Consider the following 14762-nt stretch of genomic DNA (forward strand, 5'->3'; position numbering starts at 1 on the left):
CTCTCTCTCTCGCTCTCTCTCTCTCTCTCTTCTTTTTCTTTCTCTATCTCTCAAACTCAAACTGAAAACTTAAAACTCAAGTTTCAATTCCAATTCCTTCGGAGTTGGTTTCTTCTCTCGACGAACCATCTCGAATCCATGAAATGACGTAAATGTACGTGAATGTGAATGTAGTGTTGTGCAGTTTCGATTAAGATCCAGATTCATGGGGATTTGCTTCAGCATTGAAGAACAAAAGCATCTCACCGTCTCGGATTCAAACGCAAAGCCTAAACCTGCAGGTAACTTCGAGATCAGATCTCCGATCCGATTTGATTTCTCTGTCTTCGACGATTTACGTTAATCTGCGTCTGAAATAGGATCATTAGGTCATGAATCTGTCTCATCCACGGCTCCATTAGTCTCCAGTTCCATGAATATCGTAGATCTCCGTCAAAGCGCTGGATACAGCAATGTTGATATTTTCACGTACGAGGAGTTGAGGCTCGCAACCAAACACTTTCGTCCTGATTTCATTTTGGGAGAAGGTGGCTTTGGCGTTGTATATAAAGGAGTTATAGATGATAGTGTGAGGTTGGGTTACAAGTCCACTGAAGTCGCCATTAAGGAGCTTAATCGCGAAGGATTTCAAGGCGATAGGGAATGGCTCGTATGTAAATTTTCCTATTTCTCCTTTAACATTCAACTCGTTTTCATAATTCGTGTTTTCTGTATTGCACAAATGGGCGTGGTGTATACCTATATGGTTAGGACATAGGAGTTAGGATTAGGAGTTGAGGAACTTGAGAAGCGAAGATGATGGATTATTTGTTGCCGAGCATCCTTGTAATTGAATTTGATTTTGTGTTTGAATAATGATAGTTGATAGTTAGAGTAATGAGAAAGGCTTGATGTGAGTAATAATGTGTTTGAATTCACATTTTAATAGACATGGATTCATGTTTACTTCAACGGTACTAATTGTACTTTTACGTTGGATCCACGTTTACAAGTGTTCTAATGTGTTTCCAAACACACCCTAAGCAGTAGACAGGACCAAACTTAGCTACATGGTTTTGTTTACTTTGCAGGCGGAAGTTAACTATTTAGGTCAATTCAGTCATCCAAATCTTGTCAAGCTCATTGGATATTGCTGTGAGGATGAACACAGGTTATTGGTGTATGAGTACATGGCAAGTGGGAGCTTGGAGAAACATCTTTTTCGCAGTAAGCATCGTATGAAATTGCAAATGTTTCTGATGTTTAAATCGAGCTAAGGTTATAGGCTAAGATTGGATTATTCATGTAATTACTTGCCATTGTATTTGTGCCATAGAGGTTGTATTTTGTCATGCTATAGAACAAGGCTTACATATACATCTCTATCCAAAAGACTTGCTCAACTATATTAACACTTCGTGGATTGGTGGTGTGAAGCCTTCCTTGAGCTTCAAAATAGTTTAGGCCACCTTCCAGTCCTCCTTTGCTCTCTCTGCCACTCTATCCATTTTATGTAGGTGGCTGTTTCTCGGTATGCAGTTTGCTTGGGGCAGCAAGGTCCAAAAACTTTAACACCGTAAATATATATTATCCTTTAATTTTCTGTGTGATTTTGGTGTACTTAACTTTTTGAAAGTTAACTTGCTGATAATCAAGTAAAGCATCCAGTCTTGTCAATTCATGTAATGAGTGTCCCATTTTTTGCCACAGCTTCTTTTTGACTTAGAAACCTTGATCAACGATTCTTACCTTCCAATTCCTTAAGAGCATTGCACAGATCATTTAACAGAATAATAAAAAAAAAAGATTGGTAAGGATACTACCCCTAGTTTACAGTCCTAACGATCAGAATGTTTATTGATACTAGGAGTGGGCTCAACATTGACCTGGTCAAAAAGAATGAAGATTGCTTTACATGCTGCAAAAGGGCTTGCTTTTCTTCATGGTGCTGAAAGGCCTATCATATATCGTGACTTCAAGACTTCTAATATCTTGCTAGATGCGGTTTGTTGTCTTCTATTATGTGTGTGTGTGTGTGGAAAACTAAGTTTTGTTGCCAACTTTTTACTAGAATCTGAGATTTGTAGCATCATTCTTTTTAACATTATAAGATATTTTTAACTTCTGCAAAATTTGAAGGGAAGAAGAAAAACTGTTTTCATCTTCTATAAATATCTTTCCAGATTATTCAACCTGATCTACACTTCAATTTAAACAGACCTGGAATAAAGCTTTATTTTAGCATATTTATGGTGATCAGCTAAAGGTTTCTTTCGAGACTTTTAACTAATCAAAGAGCAGAGAGATTGATGAGCTCTGTTTAGTTGATATGTCTTTGTATGATTTGTGGTTTGTGTTTTTTCGGTTCATTGTAGTGGATTCTTATGCCTAGCAGCTTTTTTCCTCTAATGTCTGTCTTGAGCAAAATTCTATTATTTTATTTATCAAAAATAAGTCTGTCCTATTCAATTGCATCACAACTCTTCCAACAGCATTTTTTTTCTTTTTAAAAAAACAAATCTGAAAAGAGTGATGAAGAAAAACAAGCCATAACTTTTTAAAAGTGTTTATGTGTGTACACTATCAAACAAGTGAATTTGGTCTAGGTTTCTGCCATTTAATATTGAGGCATAAACCTGTAGGATTTCAATGCAAAGCTTTCAGACTTTGGCCTAGCAAAGGATGGGCCAATGGGGGACCAAACCCATGTTTCAACACGAGTAATGGGCACATATGGATATGCAGCACCTGAGTATGTCATGACTGGTGAGTTACTTGAAGCTATTTATGATGAATTTTTTTGTCACTTATTTTTCTAAAATTTTTGAAATATCAAGAATTCGTGAGTGTGATATTAAAGTACAAACTCTTGCATTTCTTATGCAATTTACAAAATTGTAAATTGACATAAGCAATTATTGTAAATGTTTGAGCCTTTTTTCTGTGCATTGTAATGAAACACTGCATTAACAAATTGAACTTGGTATGAAATTTGATCATCTAAATTTCTTCAACCATGGTTGGAGTTTTGTGACACATTAGCAATTTAGAATAGGTATGATATTTGATTTCTTATATTTAAACTTCGTTTTCATGATGTCGTAATATACCTTATATTCTTAAGTTTTGATTTGTATTTCATTTTTCTCTCTAGACACTCGTTGTTAATTGAAAAACAAAAAGGTGGATGTAAAGCAACTTTCTGCCAAGTAGTCAGACATAATAAATATTGTTCACTTGAGTCAAATTTTAGTGCTTTATTCTAACATTCAGTATATGAGGGCAAGTCTTGGCGCAATGATAAAGTTGCTCCCTTGTCTTCACCTAGAGGTCATAGGTTCAAATCCTGAAAATAGACTGTGCAATTGGCCGCCCTTTTTATTTTCTAACTTTCAATAGATATTGTTAACTATTTATAGTGTGGATAACCAACGGTTTTTCTTTTTGACAGTTCTTTAAACCTTGAAAGTGATGATCAAGCCACAATTTTAACATGTGCTTCCATAGATCAGTGTCGAATTGCTTCTGTTAACTAACTTCTCTCATTGTGAACAGGGCATTTGACAGCTCGAAGTGACGTGTATGGTTTTGGGGTGGTGCTACTTGAAATGCTTATTGGTAGGAGAGCATTAGACAAGAGCAGGCCCAGCCGAGAGCACAACTTGGTTGAGTGGGCCCGCCCGCTGTTGAATCATAATAAAAAACTTTTGAAAATTTTAGATCCAAAACTAGAAGGGCAATATTCAAGTAAAACTGCATTAAAAGTGGCTCATTTAGCATACCAATGTCTTAGCCAAAACCCGAAAGGCAGACCTCTGATGAGCCAGGTTGTTGAAATTCTTGAAAACTTCCAGTCAAAAGGGGAAAATGAGGAAGATCAAATACTTCAAAGTGGTGGTAGCAGTATAACCATTTATGAGGTTCCGAAGGGCAGCAATGACCCTCCAACATAGGGCTAAAGCCATACTAAAATAACAAGGTTTATGGTAGCGAATCTAGACGATAAAAAAGCAGAAGCCAGCCTTCAAATGCCTTAGTTCCTGACCAAAAATTGTGCTCCAAGACAAGTCTTCTTGAAGTTGAAGTTTCACCAGTAAGGATGGCAATGAAAATTTGTACAAAATGTTGACAGGAGGATCCGGTTGGTGTTTCCAGAGTTTGTTCGCTTTGAGCAGTATGTGGCCCAGGCAATTATGTGGCTTAAGCATTCTCTATTGGTTCTCTTCCAATTTTGAATCATCAGGACGTTGTTAATGGTATATTTTATAGAGTACTTGTCAAACATTTTTCTTTCTTTCTTTCTTTCTTTCTTTTTTAACTACTTTCTGCGGTTTAATTACTTTGTCAAACATTACTTGAGCATGTTGCGTGTTGTGCGTCATCTCTGTTGAGGTGTTAATCGGTCATGCGGCTCGTTAAGGGTTTATAAACTAACATTAAATTTAGGTTGTTATACGTATTTACTAAGTAAGTTAATTTTTTAAAAAAGGATTATTTAATTGCCATAATTTTCGGTAGTGTAAAAAATTTTGTGACTTAAAACGGCTAATCTATTAAGTAATTACAAATAATGTAAAAATGATATTATAATTATAGCATATTTTAATGCAATGTTTAGATTATTTGATTGATTCATTCGAAGGTTTGAGCCAATTGGTTTAGGCTACAATAATGTGAGGCTTTGGTGGCTTTGCTGCAGTAGGGAATGTTCTGAGAACTTTACTAGACTCGGCAAACAAGCACCCTAATAAGGATCTGAAAAACATGTTAACGAGTTAAACGCGGCTAAAATAGATCTTGAAAATTAGAAAATAGAAACTAGAATGTATTAGCTCGCCCTAGCAATTTCCTACTTCAATAAAGCATAACACTTGGCACCTTCAAAAGTAAACTGGGTGATGCCAGGTTACTTTTGAAGGTATATTAAAAACTCAGGTGTTTTAACTGATCTCAAGTTGTGCGGGTTAGTGGATTTTAAGGTAATGACTGTCCTTTGAAACTTAAGCCTATGAGATAATTGTTAATCTCAAGCTCAGGTAAAGGAAGAGGAAGTTTATGTTAAAGTTTTGACAGTCAACATAAAACTAGTAAAAAACTACACATGAAATACTTATGACAATATTATGGTACTGATAATGATTATTTGTGCATCTGAATAATCCTACTCAAGACACTTGGTAGCATAATGGATTTATTAAGTAAATTTATGCTGAGAAAACAAGAAAGAACATTTTAACATGAGAAGTGCTAATAACACTCAATTATTAATTAAAAATTATTAAAAATTAAAAAATATGAATAAAAATAATTAAATTAAAAGTGAAACATGTATATTTTATATATGTTTAATAAATTTCAATTAATAACTAAAAATACGTTGAAGTGTTATTCGCATTTCTCTTATAACATACTAGTTTATTAGGACAATGGCTCCCCTGACTTTGATTAGATTGTAGTCAAGAAACAAATTTCTAGTACTTATACAATATCCACTTCAAATATATCCACTCCTCTGAAGTTAACATTATTTAATCATTTTTTATTTTATTTTAAACAAAAGATCATACATGTTAGCAGCTTGTTTTATTAAAAGGAGAATTCAGACTATAGGAACAGAGAAAAATATCATCTTCAAGATCTTAATTTTCGGTATATCTTTCAAATGCCAAGAAATCAAAAGACATGTTTAAATAGTAAAATCCAAGTTTAAACTCAACAGGTCACCTATCAAATGCAATCATATATTAAATCAGTTTTCATCACTACTAGAGTATCAATTAGTAAGGAAAGATTGTCTTTAAATCAAATAAGAGAAACGTCTTGTTCCGCACTAATTAAAGGTTAAAAAAAATAAAAATATTTAAAAATACAAAAAAATGCATTAATACATTTTTAATAATTTTTTCACCAATACACTTTCAAACATCAACTAGCATTTTTCTTATATATATATATATATATATATATATATATATATATATATGCATTGATTATGATTATTATAGAGATTATAAATTACGAAAAAAATTTCAAAGAAGAAAAGGGAAGATGACCTAATAGATTTTATTGATTAATAATTCACTCTATAGCCTTAAAAGATCTCAAATGATTTTTGCACCTTTTTTCACTGCATTTTAAATTTCCTTTTGCAAGCAGAAGTATATGTCTTGAGGAAAAAACAAATGTTTCTTGTATCTATAGAATTAAAAAAGATGCAGAAAGAGCCACGCTACTGAGATTCATCCATTGGGTCATGACGATTACAAGATTGAGATCGTAAATCCTGATCATCTTGCCTGGCCTCTTCAGACTCTAACGACGAAGAAACAGAATCTTCTAGAGCCTCAAGAAAAGACAAAACTGTGAACTTGTCTGCGAAGAAAGAAAGAGAATCAGCAATATTAAATCATCAAGCCAATAATCAGATAATAGTTTTGAACATTCATTTTTTTTTTCTTCTCATTTTGTTTCCTTTCCAGAAAAACATAGTGAAATGCCAATCACATGTACGTTATGCCAAGCTACACACATCTGAACACTTAAAAAGACATGGAAGTTTGAAAGAAAACGTTGCAAGACGATCTGAGTTTAGTTTAATGACAATTCCCTTTTTCCAATATCCACTCCGGACAAACGTAAATGTGATATATAGTTGTATAGTATTAAGTGCTTTTAATTTGTAAAAAGTGTCTCATAGACACCCAAATCGGGTGTTAAAATAACATTACTCCTGAAACCCATCTACCAACCAAAGAGACAAAAGGAATAAAGGTGAAAAAATGACTAGTCTATCAGCATTCGCTGGCTATTCATGTCCTATAACAAGCAAGATTAGAGAAGAAACTACTACGTTGGACATTAAATGTTAAAAATGCTAGTATAGAACTCAGTAACACTTAGGCAAGGCACTATAAAAGGATTACTCACATTTACTTGGATCAATTCCAAACTGAGACAAATCTATCTGTCCCGTTCGAAGAACCTATAGCAATAAATAAATAACCTATCTGTTAAGTATATTTTGAAAGAAATGTAAAAAAGAAAAGGAAAGCACTGCAATCTCACGTAAGTAAATGAATCTACTTGCTGACGGAAAGGTGGGCTCTGCAGCAATTCCAATATCTCTTCTGGAGACCAATTACCCTACATCAAAGAATATTACATGAATCTTTATGAAGGAATACTAAAACATAATCACCACAACGACATATACCTCAGGTAAGTAGGGAGCTAAACGCTGTTCCAAATGTAATGTCTCCATCAATGGCATTATTAGATCAGGCTTCAATATATCCCCAAGTCCAAAGCCTAAACAAATGCAAGAAAATAGTCAAAGTAGATTTATATTTTATGAACAACATTACAGCCAAAATAAAAAAGGAGAAATCCAACTATTCCCACTAGTACACCTCATGAGATACAGTTCTAAGAGTGCATTGACAGCTAAAGTTTTCAGAGAGTACATTGACAATCGGAAGTTCCAATAAAAAGCATGACACCAACAACAATAATTAGCAATAAACATGAAACTTTGGATATAATAATAATGCACACATATTAATGACCCCTATATTAATCACTCCGTGTATGAACCACACTGTGGCTCATAACTGACCAAATAAATTAGTCTGCATTAGTTGATACATATTTCCTTCTCATCATCATTGTTGAAAAGAGAAATGCTAGCCATGCATTTTCTTACTCTTAATTTAATGTTTCTTTCTTATACTTCTATAATTTTTAATAAATTTTAGCCAATAATTTTTAAAATGTGTTATAAAGAGTGTGTCGAAAAATATGTTGTTAGCATTTCTCTTTCGAAAAATGTACTTCAGTATGGGCTATATATATATAGTGTCTAATTTGAATTTTGAATGTAATAGCATGCAATGTTATCTGTTGATGCACATCCTTATAACCATATTAATACATAAGCAGGAACGGAATATAATATCAAATGTTTACCTCCATCAGGATCAACAATATTATCTGCAAACATATCATCAGAAAAGTAACAGGTTAGGTCTCAAAATGATTTAAAATACATGAACGATCTCTTTCAATTGAACTTATTACCTGCAGGCCCAATGTTACTCAGTATTCTTTGAAGATCTTCCAATTTAACAGGACCCGAAGATGTTACATCACTAGTTGCTTCCACACCTAAGTTTGGGACAGCTAAGTTTGCAGCTCTTTAACAACAATAAAACTAGATACATTTAGTGTCCAGTTGGTCATATACATAAGATAAGAGTAAGCAATAAGAAGGATTGGATACAGTTTGATAACTAAACAACCTCCCTAAATGCAACATCACATCACAGCTTTGGCTTCACAGCCTTCACTTTAGTTCAATTTTGTCTAAACTGAATGAAAAAAAAAAGGACAGTTGAGATTGTAACTTCATATTTTGTTATACATGTAGCTGTATTTGATCATAACCCCAACAGTCATAACTCTACATTTTAACCTATGAAGTGAACCCCGCATTTTAGAGGAACAAATCCCTAAGGAAGAATGGTACAACTCACTGTAACCTTAAATAACACCATTTTATGTTTAAAAAAGAAAAAATGAACATATTTAGCAGTGAGGGAAAAAAAATGAAGTTTGGTACTTAATACTTGGCTGGCCAAGACGAGACAATTGCTAATGAAAAGAATTTGGTAGTTTGAGACATGACATCCAGGCATTTACTTTCTTTCCCTTTGTTAAAGAAATATTTGCTATAAAAGCAGCATATATTCCATCCAAATCAGAACTACTTGATGTTGGCCCTAAGATCCTGAGAAATGATGATTTTATTTACAACTAATACATTATTACTTTGAAGCTCTAAAAGGCAAGGGTGCAAGACTCACGCCATGTCCCAGTGGTTCTGTTTTGAATCAATCAGTCTAGCTCAGAAAGGATACAAAGCCATCTAAAAGGAAGAGGATATCAATTGGCAAAGAGGAACCACCCATATTAGATTTGGCCAGTGCACCATCTCTAACAAAATGGAGGTATCTAGCAAATGGGACAAGAATGGGAAGTGTATAACATAGACAATAGAGTGCAAAGATACAACAGATTGAATGAAGTACACATAAAATGTATGAACATGCATTATTCTTGACTTTGATTGGAAATTTGGAACTGTACCAGAATTTCAGGTGGTACATAAATAAATAGTAGTAATAGCAATAAGTGCAAATTACTTTCATCAATTGCAAGAGAAAACTAAACCAAGAAACAAAACCCAAACTAATTTTCAAGTCATAGACTCATAGCATCTGCAAACAATTGAATATCCAAAATATATCATTACCTAGATGAGATATCATCCTCAGCCATATCTTCAGAAACTTGAAGCGGAAGGGATCCATCTGGCTCCTCTTCGCCAAGGAACTCTGTTAATATGTAAGTAGTAGTTCTTTATATTTAAAGATAAAAGTTTGAAGCACATAATAAATTTTGCTATTTGCCTATGTCATTTTGAAATAATTGTATAACTTATTCATAACAATATCCAGGACTCAACCAAACTTTTTAAGTAAAGATCAATTGCTACAGAGCACCTCTACATACAATCACAGTACCTGGGTGCACCTATTAGACAGTGGTTTGATGAAATATAAGACATCAAACTATATATATGTTATAGATAACACGGAGTCAACTCACACTACTAGGTCTCGCAATAATATGCTCCAATAATGAGAAAATATGTAGAATCATAATCAAATGGATCAAAAAATGATAAAATGCTTTAGTTATATATTCCCATAAAACAATAATAGAACAATAAAAAAACATAAAAAAACATCAATCTAAGATTATGAGTTAGAGTCTGTTATTACTGTCCTAAATGAAAATCTATGATGCACGGGTGCCCCTAAATAGTTGTCATACCCATACCAGGAATGTATCTGTTACTGCTACTTTTAGGTACATATTTGTGTTTTGTATTTACTCATTACCCACTAATCAATCAAGTACAAAGGTTGGTGCAAAACATCAAGTTTTAAAGCTTAGTTGTTTGATTAATGACACATGGCTACTTAATGTTCAAAACTTGTTCCATAAAATTTTTTGCTTACTTGAGTTAAAACGTGAAAAATATATCTAATGATTTGATCCCCTTTAAAGTTTTTTTTTCATAATATCCATACCAGTACTGGCACAAGCACTCGTACCCATGTCCATGAGACTTCGATGAAAATTCAGAGCCTTCTGGAATTTGTTCAATGGTTTTCATGTTTTCCAAATACTTTTGTCAATGATAGAGGAATATATATACTTACTGAAAAGAAGTGCTTTGTAATTCATTAAAATTTCTCAGAACCAAAAATCAATAATACAAAATGAAAGCAAACTTCAATATTTTCTAGAAATTATTTACTTCAAAAACTATTTAAAAATTGACATAGAAATTTGATGTCCACTTTTTTGCTTTCATTTATATTAAGAACAAAACTTATTTTGCAACGATGTCTAATCAGAATAGCAGAAATGTCCAGTGACAGAAGGCTTAAGCTAACAGAAAGAAAGCTCAGTGTTTTCTACTTTAAAGCAAAAGGAGAATACTTACCTAATGGTCTATTAATGCAATCATTCACTGAGCTACACAGTTGCAAGTCATTGTCAGCATTTGATTCCTAGACAAAATCAATGAAAGTATAGAAATTTAAGAACTAATCATACAGCTAAAGCTCTCGGGTAGGACATTCAGTAATAAGACCAACCTGCATCCAGAAAAAGAACTTCCTGTCATCACTATTAAACTTTAATATGAAAACCCTTCCAGAAGTTTGATTAACCTAAGCAACCAGAAAATGGAGCAGTCAGAAACATCAAATGAATGGTGTAACCAAAATCATTGAGAGCAAAGCAATGGAACCTTCTCAAAAATAGCCTCATTGGGAAATATTATCTGATCCTGTATTAGCTTGGGTCAAGAAAAATAAAGATAAATCCAGCAGGAAGCAACATAATGTTTCAAATACTATAGTGACACAGTATAAAAAGAATGATCATCAACAGGATAATGGTCAGGAAGTAGCGGGGAGAACAAATTAGAAAACGCCTGGAACATTACACATTGGATACCTCTTAAACCTGAATGAAAGAGACTTTGAGGTGTTACATTGAGAACAAACCAAGTGAAAGATCAAGTTTGCAGCTTATTCTCTAGACTCCACCCATCATTGTATGATACAATTTGTATCAACAAAATGACATCTTAAAACTTCTATGCACATTGCACAACCGACAAAAAAACTTTTTTTCACTATTTCCTATACAATTTTTTGAAAATAAGAAACAACGTAAAACCAAGTGGTATTTTTGTAATTATTTTTGAAAAAAGGAAATGAAAACATTTCCTCAAACCAAACAAACCCTTAACTTTTCATGTCCAAAGTATCATCCTAGTCTTTGCTTTGATCAAGCAGCTGTAGTTTCTAAACTAGCACCTGCATTCATGCAAATTGATGCTTTTGGAGACATGTCATGACAAGCTATTGGAAATTCCCCAAACTAATTCACTTTTGTGATGATGATGATGGTAATAACAACAACGATCTTGCAATAGTACCAATACATACCTAAAAACTTACAAGTGTTCTTGATAATTCACAATTCACTAGAAACCATTATCTCTTTCTATATATGTTATGCCACTGTGCAGCCATCTTTAACAAGGTCACGATGGCAAGATGGGGAAGAAAACTGACTGTTTCAATTTTTATTTTAAACCCATTCAGAGATATTCTATAAATGTTTACGTAGCTTATTTGCCAATTCTCTAAACTTTTGTAAACTGTTTGCTATTATTTTACATCTTCTCATTCTTCTGTAGGCATCATACTCCTCAAAATCAAAATCAAGGGTTTTGATCAGTTTCTAGAAAGCAAATAACAATTTGCTTCTAGCAGCAGTCTCTGCAATTTATTAAACTTTTTCTACTTATTACTGTAACTAGATGAAAGCAACCTCCTCCAACAGTGTCCACTGGCCATGGCAATAATATATGAAGGTATTATAAACTCATACAACATTTCCTTCTTTTTCTTTCACAAAAAAACGAGGGGTGTGCAGGAGTGCTGCTGGAAAAAAAGAGTACCATTTTTAGAACATTGTATCACATATCTTCATAGGGAAACTTGCAAATACGCATTGGGGAAAGAAAAAAGTACCAGTAAATAAGGATGTGTCTGGAACTCCAAGACAAATAATCTATGAACACATTCAAATCTATCTTAATAAATTTTTTTAACTAAAAATGTTATTTAAATTTTATGGCAATCACAATGTTAATCTGGGGTTCAAAATGCGTCATTGCTCCATTTAACTTCAATTCCTGAACTTTATCATATATATTTCATAACAGAATACTTGCATCAGCCTCAAAAGAAACCAAAACATATTCACATAAAGAAAACAATAAAAACAGAAGCAAGAAACTAGAGACTACAACACAATGTGCATCACTAAAATGATGATGACCAAGTATACATAATTGGGGAGGGAAAATAAAGGATACATCTTCAACAACATTTTGGGTGCGATCAAGCCACTGAAAATGGACTAATCCCTCCTCACCCTATGACAAAATAAATCACTTCAAAAATCCAGTGGCAGTCACGGATTTAAAACACAAGGAATAATAAAAAAATGTATTCAAATTAGACCATACCCTAGCAATTCGAACAAGTCCTTTCCGTGTATCAGGTACAACCTTTTTTCCCTCTAGAAACATTTTACCAGCACGGAACTCCAGCATAATTTCCTGCCATTATATTCTAATCAATAAAAAAACAAAGAGGGAAAAACACTGCAAAAACACAAACACTTAAACCCAGATCTCTCTGACTTCATTCATCAAATTTAAAACAAATTAACCATCAACTTAAGCTCACAATTGCAAACCACACGTTGCAACCATTCATCTCCACTACAAGTATTGCAGATTCTTGATGCAATAAATATTACAGCACAGCACTACCATAAACTTTCTCACAACAATCCAGATTGCTTTTGGTTCAACACAGAAAATTTCATGCCCAAATAAAGAGGATTCAAGGAGTGAACTCATTTATTCTATTCTTTAAATTTATCCAAAAAAGAAAAAAAATGTAAAATACAACGGCATTATTACCTGGATTGCTGGGAAGGCATCGGTAGAAGAGGAACTCATCGCCCCAAGAAATAAACAGCAATAACTACATATAATCAATCAATTACAAATAAATTCAAAAGTAAAACTTAAAAAAAAAAAAAAGTCACAGTCACATTCTGAATGACACAAAAACACTGATTACTTTTTCAGCAGCGCGTATCAATTGAAGTAATTTGAATATTTGAAAAGAGAAAAGCGATGGAAAAACCCTAGAGGGAGAAATATGAACTTACAAGTGCTTAGTCGATATTGTATTGTATGTATTACTAAACGCAAAGCGGGGAAGAAAAGAAAATTATCCAACACACTACACAGGGCCCAGCACAATCGAGGGTTCCTCTTATTTATTTTTCACTATTCTCTGCCTCTCCCTTTCCCATTCAACCTCTGTCTTCAGTAAAACTACGGAACTGACCCCTGCTGCTGTTTTTATTTATTTATTTTCATTCTTTTTTAGATATATAAAAGGATAAATGTATTTTTTATATATATCAAAATTCACAAGTAATTAAGTTTCAATTTTATCAAATAACTTATAAAAATTTTAGCATGCGTTTGGTTTTACATTTACTGATTTATCTTTTACGTTCATTTTCTTAATGCTCCCAATCGTAATTTTTATATGTTCATCGCACATTTTTTTTTATTTTAACAAAAGTAAATGTGCTTGTGGTACTTCGTAAATTCGTAAACTTATTTTATATTCTCTTAAAATTAAGAGTTGTGATTTTTAAGTTATAGTATACTTATGTTTTTTTTTTAAATATATTATTAACTCCTAATTTCTATGTATATATTTAATATAAAATTAATATTGGTAATTGTTATTCATGTGGAAAATAAAGAATATCTTTTTAATTTATAAGTCATTAATAATGGTTGTAATTTTTTAAATTATAATATTTATATATATTTTTTAAATATATCGTTAATATAAAATAATAATAATTGTTACACATGTGAAAAAATATATAATAAAAATTATAAAAAATAAATCCTTCAGTGAGTAGGTATATGATTTTATAATTTTTTTAAAATTGACCTATAATTTTTTAAAAAAATTTAGGCCTTGAAATGTGTGTTTTAAGTGATAAGTGAACTTAATAACCATAAGTTTAAAATACTTAATATAATAAATTTTAATGTTTTAAAAAATAATAAATATTATATTTATTTTAAAATTATTTCAAAATAATATTAATAAAAAATGTATACAATTGAATTGATTTGTGTTTAACTATAAAAATTTTGAATATAACTTCATTTTATTTAAAGGTGAACTTACACAAATTTTTTATAATTTTTAATTACAATAATATTTGTTGTTCATTGACAATTCTTATAACGTATTTGCTATACATTTAAACTGAAAAGTATATTTTATATATGGTTGTAATTCATCTAATATCTTAACAATTAGATAGTATTAACACCTTTTTCAACTAAACTATTAATTCTAATATATATATATATATATATATATATATATATATATATTAGATAAAAATATTTCAAAATATTTTACAGTATAATAATTAAAAGAATAACTTTATTCTTATAATATTTTCGTGTAAAAGAGTGAAACAATAAGATAAAAAATATAAGAAAATTAAAATTCTAA

General features: G+C 32.0%; 2 protein-coding genes across 3 annotated transcripts; one reads left to right on the plus strand and one right to left on the minus strand.

Moving 5' to 3' along the window:
- LOC113856055 (probable serine/threonine-protein kinase PBL17) lies at positions 1–4331 on the plus strand. The gene is made up of 6 exons (XM_027487677.1): positions 1–281; positions 360–649; positions 1071–1206; positions 1847–1983; positions 2622–2745; positions 3535–4331. The coding sequence occupies exons 1-6, from the start codon at positions 206–208 to the stop codon at positions 3930–3932; spliced, it is 1161 nt and encodes a 386-aa protein (XP_027343478.1). The 5' UTR covers positions 1–205; the 3' UTR covers positions 3933–4331.
- Positions 4332–6012: 1681 nt separating this feature from the next.
- LOC113856056 (26S proteasome regulatory subunit RPN13) lies at positions 6013–13545 on the minus strand. Of its 2 annotated transcripts, none has more exons than XM_027487678.1 (14): positions 13375–13545; positions 13121–13184; positions 12659–12751; positions 12506–12565; positions 10862–10900; positions 10707–10781; positions 10553–10619; positions 9290–9371; positions 8056–8171; positions 7945–7968; positions 7193–7287; positions 7045–7122; positions 6907–6961; positions 6013–6351 (listed from the first exon to the last, which is right to left on the minus strand). In XM_027487678.1, the coding sequence occupies exons 2-14, from the start codon at positions 13157–13159 to the stop codon at positions 6209–6211; spliced, it is 966 nt and encodes a 321-aa protein (XP_027343479.1). In that variant the 5' UTR covers positions 13160–13184; positions 13375–13545; the 3' UTR covers positions 6013–6208. The 2 variants fall into 2 exon arrangements, with proteins under 2 accessions (XP_027343479.1, XP_027343480.1); XM_027487679.1 differs by lacking the exon at positions 13375–13545 and adding an exon at positions 13284–13370.
- Between the last annotated feature and the right edge of the window lie 1217 nt (positions 13546–14762).

This window comes from Abrus precatorius, unplaced genomic scaffold (genome assembly GCF_003935025.1).
Source record: "Abrus precatorius isolate BTA unplaced genomic scaffold, Abrus_2018 Scaffold11, whole genome shotgun sequence".
Taxonomy (NCBI): Eukaryota; Viridiplantae; Streptophyta; class Magnoliopsida; order Fabales; family Fabaceae; genus Abrus; species Abrus precatorius.